The sequence below is a fragment of the Leptopilina heterotoma genome, unplaced genomic scaffold (assembly GCF_015476425.1).
Source record: "Leptopilina heterotoma isolate Lh14 unplaced genomic scaffold, ASM1547642v1 Lhet_218, whole genome shotgun sequence".
In the NCBI taxonomy this organism is placed as follows: Eukaryota; Metazoa; Arthropoda; class Insecta; order Hymenoptera; family Figitidae; genus Leptopilina; species Leptopilina heterotoma.
Window position 1 is genome coordinate 721,151 of NW_025110935.1, and position 16,097 is coordinate 737,247.

General features: G+C 22.0%; 1 protein-coding gene across 1 annotated transcript in view; it reads right to left on the reverse strand.

Annotated features, from left to right (window-relative positions):
- Nucleotides 1-16,097, reverse strand: part of LOC122501897 (basement membrane-specific heparan sulfate proteoglycan core protein-like) — a 185,101-nt gene that overhangs the window by 138,893 nt on the left and 30,111 nt on the right. The window contains exon 2 of the mRNA XM_043611665.1: nucleotides 2,785-2,957. Coding sequence (XP_043467600.1) covers nucleotides 2,785-2,957 — 173 coding nt within the window. The remainder of the gene's footprint in view (nucleotides 1-2,784; nucleotides 2,958-16,097) is intronic.

Sequence of the window (16,097 nt, forward strand, 5' to 3'; positions counted from 1 at the left end):
AAATCAAATGAAAACGTGTGTGCTTTCATTGCTGCAAATTCAATTCGTAAATATAAATATGTCATAGTTATATTGCTACACGAGAGATATAATTTTTATAACTTATATTTTATTCATGCGAGAATTGTTATCTCTATATCTCGATAAACCGTTGCCTATATCTTTTTCTCTTTTTTTCAATTTTTATTTTTATTACTCTGCTTTTCTTTTCAATCTTTTATATCATTTCACTCTTGATTCTAATCATGTGGAATATTTTCAATACGAAAATAATTTTTTTTTATTTTTTTCCATTAAAATTTAAAAAATTAGCAATTTTAAAAATACTAGAACGTACAAATTTTTAATTCATATTTTTTTTATTAAAATAAAATATTAATTGGAATATATAGTTTTAATATTATTATAATTATAGTAATCATATATTCTGACATAGGGAATTTATGGGAAAAGTCAGGAATTTTTATTAAAAGTACTGAAAAAAATTAAATTTGTAGAATTCATTAGAAAATTCCGAATTTATATCTTTTTGTTTGACTCATTAACTGTAAAATTACCACGAATTCTAATACAAAACCTTCAATTTTTTTTTAATTTCTGACAAAAATTTCTTTTTAAATAACTTAAATATTGAACAACTATCATAAAATAAATAAATTATTTAATGAATAACTTTACTTTAATATTTCAAGATTAATTCAATTTCAAAAGAGTTGCGTTTACAATTTTCATAAATAAATAAACTTCAAACGGTTTCAACTTGAAATTTTATAAAATTTAAATTTTGAAGGAATTTAATTCAAAATTTTAATGAACTTAGATTTTTCGAAAAATTTTAATAATTCAAAATCTTCTATACAATTAGTTAAATTTGTCAATATGTATTTAATTAATTATTAAAAATAATGGATTTATAGAATAATTTTAGTTAAAAACACAAAAAAAAATTGAATTTTGAAAAAGTTACAAATGATTGCAGAAATTCGATTATTTTCAAAAATAATAAAATTATTATCACAAAATTTAAAATTTACAAGATAATCTCGACAAAATCCCAATTATTATTTTTATAAATAAAAAAATTCTTCTTCAAAATTCAATCATTTACAAATTTTTTTATAAATATCTTCGCGCAAATTCAATTATTTTCAAAAGTAATAAAATTTTATGCAAAAATTCAATTAAGTTCAAAATTTTTTAAAAATTCTCGTCAAAATTTCAATTATCTTTATAAATAAAAAAATTATACTGCGACATATAATTATTTTCAAAAATTTTAATAACATTCATAGCAAAATTTCAGTTATTTTCAAAAATTTTCTTGAATTCAATGATTTTCAAAATCTACTATTTTAATAAAATTTTCCAAAAGAATTTTATTATGAAACAAAATTTAATAAAACTCTACGCAAAGATTCAATTATTTCCATAAATAATAAAATTATTATTAAGAATTAAATTATACAATTTAATAAAATTTTACAATAAAATTGAATTATTTAACAAAAATTTCCACCAATTCAATAATTTTCGATATCTATTTTAATAAAGTTTTCCAAAAAGAATTCCATTATTTAAAAAAAAATTTTAATAAAATTCTACATGAATATTGAATTATTTTCATAAATAATGAAAATTTCACAGAAATTCAATTATTTTCATAAATATAAAAACTCATCGCAGAATTTTAATAATTTTTAATACAATTTTAATCGAATTCTTCGAAAAATATCATTATTCTTAAAAATATTAAAATTCGTTGTAAGAATAAAATAAAATTAAAATTTGTCTTCGAAATTCAATTATTTTCAAAAATTTTATTAAAATTATATGAGAAAATTTAAATTATTTCAAAAAAAATTTTAATAAAATTCTACGCAAATATTATTAAATAAAACTATTCGACAAAATTCAATTATTTTCACAAATTTTAATAAAATTCTTGTAAAAATTTAAATTATTTTCAAAAATTTTTCTCAATTCAATTATTTTCCATATCCACTATTTTAATAAAATTTTCCAAAAAAATTCAATTATTGAAAAAATTGTTTAATTCGTCAAAAGAATTCAATTAGTTAAGAATTTGTTAATAAAATTCAAAATCTAAAATTAGTTAAATTTGTCAATAAATATTTACCTAATTAATTATTATTAAAAATAATGGATTTATAGAAAAATTTTAGTTAAAAACACAAATAAAATTGAATTTTGAAAAAGTTACAAATGATTGCAGAAATTCAATTTTTTTTGAAAAATAATAAATCTATTATCACAAAATTCAATTATGTTCAAAACTTACAAGAATATCTCGACAAAATCCCAATTATCATTAACTATTTTTGTAGTGTTTTCAACAAAAATTCAAATTAGAAAATTTGTAACTTCTATTATTTTTAAAATTGATAATTTTATTTAAAAAAAAAGGCAGGAAAAAGTTATTTAGAAAGTTAGTGAATAAAAGAATATGAAAATTAATATATAGTTAATATTGAATATTTAAATTAGTTTTTTCATTGACGTGTACCTATACATATTTAAATATAGATAATATAAAATATACTTATGAATATATCGACCTTTAAAAATCGTCAGGGAAAATTAATGATCTGCTACATTAGAATTGATTCGATTCGATGTCGCAAGAGATAAGTGTTTTCGATGATACATTCTTTTCACTCGAAACCAAATATTGCATAAGTTATTATGGGTAATTTAGATGAGCGATATTTCAGTGTGGAGATGAATATAACTTAATTAGAGAAATGACAGATGCTTAATGCTCACCACTTTATCGCCCAAATTTCGAACACGGCAGGGGAGATAGGCCGTTTGACCTTCCAAGGCGGAAACATTGGCAGCGGTCTGCTCGAAAACAGGTACATCTCCCTCGGGGTCTTCTGTTAAGGATATACCCTGGGATTTTTCCACGGAGATGCTGCTATGAATCTGAACAGGCGCTGAAAGGAAGAAAGTGTGCTTTGAATTCGATACCAAATACGATATACGTGTAAGACATTTTACAAGTTAAAAAAAAAACAAAACAAAAAGAGAAAAAAAATAAGAAAAATCTCTTTCAATACAGCATTTCAGATTATTTCTACTCTCAAGTAATGTTGTTCGTGTTCCAATAACATTGCAGAGGAATTTATAACCAAGTGAATAATTAAAAGATAAAACTTTTATTTCTTTGTGAATTATTTAATAAAATTTTCAATTACTTGCTCATAAAAATATAATAATAATCTTTAAAAAAAAATAGAACTGAAATATTTTAAAAACCTGATTTTATAGAATTGTAAATAAATTTTTATATGACTTAAAATTTAAAAAAAAATTTACTAATTAATCAGATTAAAAAAAATAATTTTATACTCAATTTGAACTTTTTAATGCTGTTTAAACTAATAAACATACAAATACATTCGATTGTAACTCTTGATTTATTTTCAATATAATTTCACAAAATTTTATTTGATTCAAATAACCGATTACTTGTCTATTATTAAATAAACATTTACTTGAATCAATTAAATACTTACATGAGTCAAATAAATTTTATTTAAGTCAAATAAATTGTATACTTGAACCAATAATTTCAGTATTTGAAGCAAATATGAATTGAACCATTTAATTGACTTGAATAAAAATTGTTTGATTCGAGTAAATATTCATTTAATAATAGACTAGTAATATTGGATATTTGAACCAAATAAATTTTTTTAAAATAATTTAATTATTGGCAAGAATTTTATTAAAATTTTTGAAAATACGAATTGAATTGTTTTGAAGAATCTATTTCAAATTTTTGAGAATAATTGATTTTTTAAATAATTTTTATTGAAAAATTTTAAAAGTAGGAATTGAATTTTATGAAGAATTTCTTTTAAGTTTTTAAAATAATCGTGTTTATTAATAATTAAAATTAAAAATTTTATTATTAAGTTTTATAAAAAAATAATTGCTAGAAAATTCATTTTTTTAAACAATTTTATTAGAGTCTTCGTAAATAATTTAATTTTTTTGAATAATTTTTTTTAATTTCTTGAAAATAAAGCAAGTTTTTTTTAACAATTTTATTTAAAAATTTTGCAAATAATTGAATTTTTCGGAAAAATTTGATTACAATTTTTAAAAATAATTCAACCCGTTGGAGAAATTTAATTAAAATTGTATTGAAAATAATTGAATTTCTCAAAAAAATGTTATTATTTATTAAAATAATTAAATTTCGCAAAAAAATGTTATTATTTGTTAAAATAATTGAATTTTAAGAAGAATTTTACAATTCATAAAAATAATTGAATTGTCTCGAAGATTTTTATCAAAATTTTTGGGAAATAATTGAATTCTTTGGAAAAATGTTATTAAAATTTTTTTAAAATAATTGAATACTTTTGTGAAATTTCATTAAAATTGTTTTAAAAATAATTGAAATCCTGCCAAAAATTTTACTATATTTATAAAAATAATTGAATTCCTCAAAAGAATTTTATTATTTATTAAAATAATTGAATTTTGAGAAGAATTTTACAATTCATAAAAATAATTGAATTTTTTCGAAGATTTTTATCAAAATTTTAGTAAATAATTGAATTCTTTCGAAAAGTGTTATTAAAAATATTTTTAAATAATTGAATTCTTTCGTGGAATTTCATTTAAATTAATTTAAAAAGAATTGAATTCCTGTTAAGAATTTTACTATTTTTTTAAAAATAACTGAATTCTTACAAAGATTAATATTTAATGATTATTTATTTCTTTACAGTAATGAAAATTTTGTTTAAATTTTAGTTTAATCATGTTAGAAACATGATTGTTTCATTTGATTAAATTACTATTATTTCAGCCGCAGTATTGCGATCAATTTCTTTTGTAATTTCCTTTAGATTATAAGGTTTCTTTTGTTAACGACATTTTTGTCCGTCCAAACTTAAAGAAATAAATAAAGATAAAAACCTTCTAAAATTCAAGTATTTTTGAAAATTAAAACAGTTTCTACCTAAAATCTTTTATTCTTTTCTAAAGTCAATTTTCATTGATAACTTTTAGAAAATTTTTTTTGTATTTAATTATTGAAAATAAATTTAATTATTTACAGAAATATGAAAAATAACGGTAGTATTTTAAAATCCAAAGCAATTTAAAAGTTTTGACAATGAAAAGAAATTGAAGAAGAATTTAAAGTTTTTGAGTTCTTTTGAAAAAACAGTTTTTACACCAATAACAAGAATTTTTGTATAATGATTTTAGAAATTTGATATTTTTCCAAATCAAAATGATTAATTCAATTTTTTTCCAATTGTTCTCTCTAAATTAGTGCTTCATTCGAGAATCTCTCGCTCGATTGCATCACTACTCTAAATCTGAATTAGTAAATCTAGAATTAGAATTCCCCACTAATTAGAGGTGCGGATTCGTTTACCAATTAAATAGTATAAAGACTACTAATTTTTAGTATAGAAAACTAATTAATTTGATTAAAATTCTTAATCTGATTGTAAAATATCTGTTAATTGACGGAGTGAAACTTTATTCTTTCAATTAATATCTAGATATTTTCTCATTAAATTAGTAATTTTCTATAAAAATAATAATTGACATAATATAATTTTGAAATGGAAAATAATGTTAATAAAACATTTATTTAGAAAACTACTTTTAATTTTTAATTTTTGTATTTAAAAATATTTTTTTTTTAATATAGAAAATATTTTTTTGTATCGAATACAAAGTAGAAGAAGTAACAAAAAATACCTTCGTTCATTAGAACGTTCAAAACTTTAGAAATATGGAAATCAATTATTCTTATGTCTTATCTCTTAATCGAAGTCATAACTATAATTTAACCGATGCTCTTGGATAACAGAATCTTCATTTTTACTGTCTATATTTTTCCTAAATTTTCAAAGGTCATCTGAACGAAATTTTCTCCTATTTAAATATTTTCTGAAATCTGTTACATCTCAAATTTTCATAGTTTCGGAATTCAACAATAATAACATTTAATTTATACTATTCTTTCTGGAGGATTTTCGTTTTGAAACTCTTCTTTTTCAGATTATTATTAGTATTCATTAATGAATATTAATTATAATTTTTTTAAATTAATTTAATTTTTTTACTATTTTTTTACCTTAAAAGTATTAAACTTAATACTTTTAAGGTAAAAAAAATAGTAATAATTGTAATAGTACAATTTTTGAAATTGTACTTTTCTTTCAAAGGGATTTTCTTTTTGAAACTCTTCTTTTTCATACAAATGGTTAATATTCATTTGATCCTTTTTTGGTGAAAAAAAATAGTAATAGTAATAATTGTACTATTCTTTCTGGAGGATTTTCCTTTGAAACTCTTCCTTTTCATATAAATGGTTAGTATTCATTTGATACTGTAGAAAGTTAATCTAGAGAGTCAACGTGAAATGAAGATTAACATCGGTCGTCGACATCTTCAATTTACTTAAATTGGTCTAAAACTTCCGGGACCTAAACTCATTTAGTTCTTCACGAGACATTTGAACACAATGATTAGACAACATTGCACGATATACATATATACACACAAATACAATAAGTATATGTAGATGATGTCTATATACAAAATGATTTCCGTAAGTCGTTTCATTTTATTAGACATCACACTTTTGAACCTCAATTTTAGAACCGTTAACTTTCGAGATTCATAAATGATTATGTTTATATATACATATATATATACAGCCAAAACGATGTCAGAAGGGAATATTCAGTTTTAGGTCATTTCCGAAACGAGAGGGTATATCTTATCGTGTGACATTTATCGCAAGTCCCTTCTGATGGTCCCTGGAGCATCAATCATCATCTAGATGTAACGACAGCCAGCCAGGGATATCAGAAATGGCTTTATGTGAGACTGAGGGCGATGTATATATATACCACAAACAATTTTTTATTAAACACACAGAGTCTTGTGAGCTTTTAGGCACAATACCCCGCATAGTTTTTATGATTTATGATCGCATCCACCACATTGCACTAAGCAATGTATATAAAAACAATATACAAAAACCAATTCAAGAGTGTTTAATAAATTACTTATACTCAACTACACTTGACAATAAACGCAATATAAATGTTCTGAAAACACTCTGCAAAATACAATGGAGAATACAATTAAATTCATCATTGCGCAAAACTCGCGCAAAACTACAAAGGTGAAAACGAATTTTCAAAAAAAGAATATTCTGAACTAGTTTCGACCCAATTGGAATTTATTATCTCGATACATATACTATATACGCAATTTAAAATTTAAAACCAAAAACCATGGAAATTGAATAAAAAAAAACATTTCACAGCAGAGAATGAAATTTTCACCCAAATTTATATTAAATTTTGAATCGCGTTTTCCTAACTTAAATAATAAAATATATACCTCTTGTTAATTAAAATCTTCAATTAATATACACAAATTTCAAAAGGATTTTACCATTTATTAATTAATACATATATGTTGAAAATTTGAAATACATAATTTTCTGCGAAATTTATTATTCTTTAAAGTTTACATTTATATACGTGTGAGCTAAATAAATGAGAGAAACTTATATTTGCTTTAATAAATGATTATTATTTTTTATGTTACTAATTACCAATCAACAATAAAGCGCATTGAACAACTTTCCAATTCATTTTGCAAGCTAAAATCGACGTTATTCATCACAAAGCTAATTAAAAGTATATGGAGACTGCATTATATAAAGAATATGAATATCATTGTCAGGACTATGGTTTCATTATAAAGTTTTCATGTACACTGACTTTATTAAATAAAATTTAATTATTGCAGAACTGAAATTAATGATTCTGATATGATAATTAATTTCGTAAGATTAATATTATGTGCCGATAAAAGAGTTCCAATTTATTGATAAATTAAATTTTGTCATTTCTGATAAAATTTTACTTTATACGAGGTATAACTCTAAAAGTTATTACTTAATATTAAAAAAAATGTTCTATTACATTTATTTACGAATTTCTTTAATTGTAAAATTATTCGAAAAAATTAATAGTTTTATTTCAAATACAGACTTTGTACTCGATAATTAATTTTCAAAAAGTAGAAAAAAGTAGCTTTCAAACTAAAAAAATAGTAAAAAAGTAGCTATCGAAAAATTAAACTTAATGACCAAAAAAATTCGTTTTAAACACTTCACAAAACTGAAAAAAATTCCATTCTATATTTTATTTTCCTGATTTTTTCCTAATTTTCATCAAAAATATTTCTTTCTTTCTTATCCTGCAAATAAATTCAATTCCTAGAAACGAATTATTTATTATCTAAAAGAATAATTAAATTATTTTTACAAAATTTAATAAAAATTGTATTTAAAATAATTGATTTCTTTCGAAAAATTTTATTGAAATATTTAAAAATAATTGAATTCCTGTGAAGAATTCTAATATTTTTGTAAATAATTGAATTCTTTCGAAGTATTAAAAAAAACATTTTTTCAAATAATTGATTCTTTTGAGGAATTGAAATTAAAATTTTAAGAATTACTTCATTTTTTGAGTAATTCCCTGTAAAATGAGAAGAAATTTTATTATTTATGTAAATAATTGAATTATTGTAAAGAGTTGTATAAAAATTATGTTAAAAAAGAATTAAATTTCTGTGAAAAATTTTGTAATTTTATAAAATAATTGAATTCTTTATAAGAATTTTATAAAAATTGGTTTCAATAATTAATTTTTTCGAAATATAATAAATATTATGTATGAAAATTTTATTTAAAATAATTAAATTTTTGTAGAAAACTTTATTTAAAAAAATAATAGAATCTTTTGATTAATTAATTAAAAATATTATTAAAAATAATTGAAATTCTGCGATAAGTTTTATTATTTATGAAAATAATTGTATAGTTGGAAAGAATTTTATTAAAATTTTCAAAAATAATTGAATTCCTAAGAAGAATTTTATTATTTATGGAAATAATTGAATTATTGCGAAAAATTCTATTAAAATGTGTAAAAAAATTGAATTTCTATGAAAAATTTTGTTATTTTTGAAAATAATTAAATTCTTCACATAAGAATTTTATAAACATTGCTTTAAATAATTAATTTTTATTAAATATTGTGAAAATTTTATTTTAAACAATTGAATTATTGTCGAAAACTTTATTTGTGAAAATAATTGAATTTTTCGATTAATTAATTTCAAATAGTATTACAAATAATTGAAATTTGTCGATGAGTTTTATTATTTATGTAAATAATTGAAATTTGTCGATGAGTTTGATCAAAAATTTTGTTATAAAATTAAGTTTCCATGAAAAATATTATTAGTGAAAGTAATTGAATTATTGTGAAGAATTGTATAAAAATTTTGTTAAATCATTGATTTTTTCTATATTTTTTTTAAAGTTCTATTCTGAATTAATAATTGAATTCCTGTTGAAATTTTATTATTTATGAAAAAAATTGAATTTTGTATGAATTTTATCAATTTTTTCTTAAATAATTGAATTATTTTACGAAATTTTATGAAAATACTAAATGTTGAAAATAATTGAATTTCGAATATTTTTTTGAAAATAATTGAATCGTTTTAAAGAATTTGATTATAATTTTTGTGAATAGTTTTTTGATTTTAAGTATTAGCTAATTTAAAGTAGTGGAAATTCTAAAAAAAGAGAAATAGTAGCTTTTAGAGGCTGAAATCTAAAAAAAGTACCCAAATAGTAGGATAACGTAAAAAAAGTAGTAAATAGTAGGTTTTAGTAGATGAGTGCGAAGCCTGCAAATAAATATTTAATCATTATTATTTTTTCATAAGAAATTAAGATTTTCAAAAATTTCAAATGCAAACCATTTTGAAATTCAACAACTTGTAAGAGTATTATAGTAAATAAAATTTAATGACTTTGTGCTTGGAACAAGACTTGAGCAGTACAGCAGCGTGTCCATAATGTATACATGCTGAAGAGCCAGTAGTTTAGATTATTGGCAATTGAGATGTGGAAGTGGATTGAAGATTTAAAGTGGCACTTGAAGAATTGAACAAGTTCATAAAGTGAAGTGTGATATAATATTTGTGAGTGAGAAATGATGGCGAGTTGCTAATCTAGATATGGAGTTAACGCGGTGAAGGGCACGCTGACATAGCTGACCATATCACATAAACAACGTCCTAGCCAAACACAGCTATTTCCAACAACACACCCCTTCTTCAACGCCCCCCGCTCGTTCTACGTCACAACACCCCTTGGTGTGCAGATAACGCCCATATATACATCCACTTGGTGGCGTTATACAAATGACCATCCCCCTCTGAATGGCTCTCCACAAACAAGCTCTTGCCACGCTTCTGATAACTTCAGATTAATTGACAAAAACCCACCGTCGCAAATAGGCATGATGTACACTAACGAAAATTACACCACAACCATATTATCTCCAAGCCTGGCTCTTCCTGGCTCTTCTCAAGCGGAGCTATACGAATTAGTTTGCATTTTTTACACAACTTTTACTAACTGGGTCAATGAGTTATGGAATTCATTAGTGAAAAAATTCATAAATATCATCAGCGTTGCCACAAAAATTAAATTTAAATTCTTCAAAACATTCAAATTCAAACATTCTTGAAATTGAAAAACTTATAAGAATATTATTGGAAAACAAGAAGAAATCAATCATCGATCGATTTCTTCATGTTTTATAATAATTAAAAATTACCCAGTGATAATATCATTATTTTATATTATTACTGTAACTTATATTCAAAATTATTTTTATCATTTCAAAATCAATTATTATTTTCTATAATTTTTAACTAAAATTCTTCTTTAAAAAAATTATTTTTAATAATTTCTGAATAAGTTCTTTAGGAATTTTCAAATCAATTTGTTTACAATTCAATTTTTCGAAATTTCAATTATTCAAAAATTCTTTAATTAGATATATATATATATATATATATATATATATATATATATATATTAGAAAATAAAAACATCAAATAATTTTAAAAATATTCAATTAAACCTATTTTTAAAAAATTAATTTTACAGAATTGTTATTTAAAAGTATGAAAAATTCAGATTTTCAAAGATTTCAGTTTTAATCCTTTACAAAATTCAATTATTTTAAAAAATCCATGCTATAGTGCTTTTATTATTCAATCATTATGTAAAATTTTAACTAAAATTCATTTTTATATCAATTTTTATTAGAAACTTCTACGAGAATTCAATTATTTCACTACGAAATTAAATTATTTTTTCAAATAATTGAAAGTTTCTTAAAATTGAATTCTCATAAAGAAGTTTATCAACAAATCTTTAAATAATGGAATACTTTTGACAAACTTTAATAAAATTTTTAAGAATAATTTTTCGAGAAACTCGATTAAAATTGTACGAAAAAAATTTAAATCCTGCGATGAATTTTTTTATTTATCAAAATAATTAAATGTTTGTCTAGAATTTTATTAAATTTTTTTTTAAATATATGAATTATTTTGGACAATTTTATTAAAATAGTAGGGGAGAGTCTCCAGTTGTGAGACACCTCCAGTTGTGAGACAGTCAATTTTTTTTAACATTCAATATTAAAAAGCCGATTGGTTTATATAAAAACATTTCTATTTATATGAGCCAACTTTTTCGTGTACGCCGAAGCGGATATATAAACTGTTTTTGTTAAATACCAACACTGTGTGTGATAATCGACTAAAAAGCGTTTTTTCAATAAATGTAAAGTACTTTTTTCCAAGTTAATTAATTGGAAAAGGTAAATGTAATGCATTTTCTTTTAGTGTTTTCCTTATATTTTGTGATGCAATATTGCATTATTCCAATCTACGGTTGAAAATAATTTAATTTTCCTTTTTCAAAATAGCGCCAATTTCTGGGTGTGAGACACAGCATATCACCAGTTGTGAGACGGTGTCAACACCCATCTGGGCAGCATAAAAAATACGACTTTGCAGGCATACTATTTAAATGTTGTTTTGATTTTTTTTCTAGTATTTTTGGGCATGTCAAGTGGAAAAAAGTCAATTGATTCAGAAGAAATCAATTTTAATGCTTTTGTTCAAGCTATTAGATTGTGTTTATTTGATAGTCATATTTTGGCGAATAAATATTATTATTTAGTATATAATAATATATATTATTAATATATTTCATTATTTCTACTAAACATAACGTTTTATGTCAAACTTATTAAATTTTAGCAATTTTTAATGAGTGTCTCACAACTGGAGACATTTTTTTTTTTTTGAAAAAAGCGATGTGCTCGGAAAATGTATCGTAAAATTTTTTGAGTTCATCGAAACACTATACTTTCTTTTAATAAAAGTTGCGTATTTCTGTTACCTTTCGAACGGTGTATTTTATTTACAATTTCGTTTACCCGTTTACAATTTACGGGTCAAAAATGAAACCCGTCTCACAACTGGAGACTCTCCCCTAAATATCAAAAATCATTGAATTGAGGAAAATTTTTGAAAATTATTGAAATTGTGCCAAGAATTGTATTAAAAGTTTTGAAAATAATTGAATTTCGGAGAAGAATTTTATTACTTTTGAAAATAATTGAATTTCTGCAATTTTATTTGTAACTTCCACAAAATTCCATCTTTTTAGGGTTTTTACCTAAGATTCTTCTTTGAAACAATTATCTTTAATAATTAATTTTAATCAAATTTTTATAAATAATTACATTTTTTGAATAATTGAAATTCTGCGATGAGTTTTATTATTTATGAAAATAATGGAATTATTACAATGAAATTTATAAAAAAAAATTGGCAAATAATTGAATTCTTGTGAAAATTTTGTTATTTATGAAAAAAATTAAATGTTTGCTTAGAATTTTATCAAAATTTTTTTCAAATAATTGAATTCTTTTGGAAAATAATTGAATTTCTATAAAAAAATTTCATTATGTATGAAAATAATTGGATTTTCTGCGAAGAATTTTATTACTTTTGAAAATAATTGAATTCTTGTTAGGAATATTGTTATTTATAAAAATTAAAAATAATTGAATTTTGTAAAGAATTATATTAAAATTCCTCAAATAATTGGATTTCTGACAAGAATTTTGAACTTTATCAAAATAATTAAATTCTTTCGAAGAATTGAAATGAAAATTTAAAAAAAAATTAATTCTGCAAAATTAATTAGGTAAAATTATGAAAAATTAATATTTTCCAAGATTTTAATTTGAATTTTGAAACCTTTTAAAAATATTAGAATTCGTCGTAATCTGATACCCTAATTTCCAGACAAAGCATTAACTAAAAAAAATTCTACTAGGCAACCCTATAAAAGAAAACTAATTTATTAAAAGAAAAACATTGAGGGGCGGTGCGCCCTTCAGAGTATCGAAAGCAATAATAGCAAAAAATGATAAAATTTTTGTTCGATTAAGAAAGAAGGAAAGAAAAAAAAGAGTTAAGCTACTTTTCAGATCATAAATCCCAGGTGGCAAGCCTCATAAAGCCTCCCACCCCAAAAAAAAGGTGAGGCGCACGTCAGACTCGTTGAATGGGCACATGAGGATTATAAAATAAACGAACAGTTAATCTTACGTTTCGCTGGATTTCGAGGTGTACCACTCATAACCGTCCCTCTCTTTCACCACCTCTTCAAAACAATGGATAAAGTTTACAACCACGTGGCGAGTGAGAATCATATATTTTCGCCACACCGCTCATAAACTGCGGTTTAGCTATGAGTCATCATATTTCCCCTCGGACGAGCTTTTGGTCGTCGATATTCCTATAAATCTACATGTTGACCCATCTAAATTTTGAATCTGTGTGCATGGAATCTAAATGCAAACCTTTTTTCTCATTTTTTCTTTCTTTCTTTTTTTTTTTTTTTGCTAAAATGTGTCGTTTAACAAATTTTTTTATCCCATGTGTGCGGTTTAGGAGAAGAAAATAAAATTGACTATAAACAAAATTTTTTTCAGAACCTTTGGAATGGTTTTAAAAAAAATGTTTTAGTTTGGAATTGGTTTAGTGTTTGGGGGAGAAATTTCCAAGGTTATCGATTGGCTAATTATTGGATTAACTATTAATCCATTTCCGGTTTACGACCCGTATGAATATTTCCTAAATGCGGCATTTCACCGAATTGTCATTTGACCGAAACTGTATATTATAATGGAACTGTCATTTAACAGTAGAAGTGCCATTTAACAGAATTGTCAGTTTGCAGAACTGCTGTTTCGGAACTGTCATTTACTTGCAATTTAACAGAATTGTCATTTAACAGAGTACTTAAAAATATTTTAGTAAAAGATGAAAAATTTTTTAAAAAATAACTTAAAAATATTTATTAAGAATTAAATTATTTTAAATAAATTAAATTACTAATCCTTGAAAATTTTATTTTTTTCAGAAATATTAAAAGATTGTGGTAATTTTACGACAAATTTTTACTTTGTATGACTTTTCTCTGATCTTTGGCAACTCTGTTTTAGAAATAAAAATATCAAGACATTTTTTAGCAATTGAAAAACTGACCAAGCTTATTTTTTTGGAAAATATTTTTATTTACTAGTATAATAAATAAATAAATCTAAAGTGAATATACAAAAACTGTGGCTTAGAGATCATTGAATAAAAATGTCAAAGATTTTTTGTGGTTTTTTGAATTCCAAATTCAGTGCCAAGAGGGAGCCGCGTATTTGAAGCCGGAAGCAACTGAAACCACAAAAAATGTTTTAGATTTTTATTTAATGGACCCTAAAGCCACAAAAATGTTCTCTTTATCATCAAAAAAGAATCATAAAAGCGTAAAATTTAATTTACATTTTAAGATTCTTTTAATTAATTTCGGAAATTGACAAATATTAGATTTCTAAGAAAAAACATTTGGAAATTAAGTTATCTTTCAATTCCTTAATTTTTTGAGTCAGAAATTGAGTCGTCAAATTTAATTACTCGATAGCTACTTTTTTAATACATTTTTTTTACTTTGAAAGCTACTTTTTGCTACTTTTTAAAAATTAATTATCAAGTACGAAACCTGCATAATATTTATTTTAATTTAAACCTTTTGAAATTCAATAACTTTTAAGAATATTATTATAAATAACTCTTCATGTTTTATAATAATTTAAATTTCAATAAAATTTTTCAAAAAAAAAATTAAATTTACAAAAATTTTAATAAAATTCTTCGCAAAAATTCAATTATTTTTACAAACAATAAATTTTAAATAAATTCCTCGAAAAATGTAATTATTTTCAAAATTTTTTACAAGAATTCAATTTCATTTCACAAATAATGAAATTCTTTGCTAAAATTCAAGTATTTTTGAAATCTACTATTTTAATAAAATTTCTCAAAAGAATTCAATTATTTAAAAGAAATGTAATAAAATTCGATTTAAATTTCCATAAAATTTTTCAAAAAAAAAAAATTAAGTTTACAAAAATTTTAATAAAATCCTTTTGCAAAAATTCAATTATTTTTACCAGTAATACAATTTTTCACATCATTTCAATTATTTAAAAAAAATTTAATAAAAATTCATTGTACGAATTCAATTATTTTCATAAATAATAAATTTTTTGAATTTTTTGAATTTTTTTAATAGAAATTCAATTCGTTTTAAACATTTTAATAAAATTTGTCGTAATAATTCAATTATTTTCATAAATAATAAAATTTTTTACAGGATTTGAATTATTTAAAAAAAATGTCATAAAATTCGTTGCATTAACTCAATTATTTTGCTAAATAATAAATTTCTTTACAAAATTTCAATTATTTTTAATACAATTTCATAAATTAAATATTTTGAGTAAATATTTAGAAAATAAATTATTTCAAAAACCCAAAAATTTAATTAAACTTTTTAAAAATTGCATTATTTCTAAAAGTTCTAATAAAATTCTGTTTAGGAATTCAATTATGATGAAAAGTTAGAAAAATTTTCATCAAAATTTCAATTATCTTTAAAAATAATAAAATTATTCTGCAAAATTCAATTATTTTCAAAAATTTTAATAAAATTCTTGACAAAATTTCAATTATTATTATTTTTATTTATTTTTATTATTATTATTTCGAATAATCGATAAAAT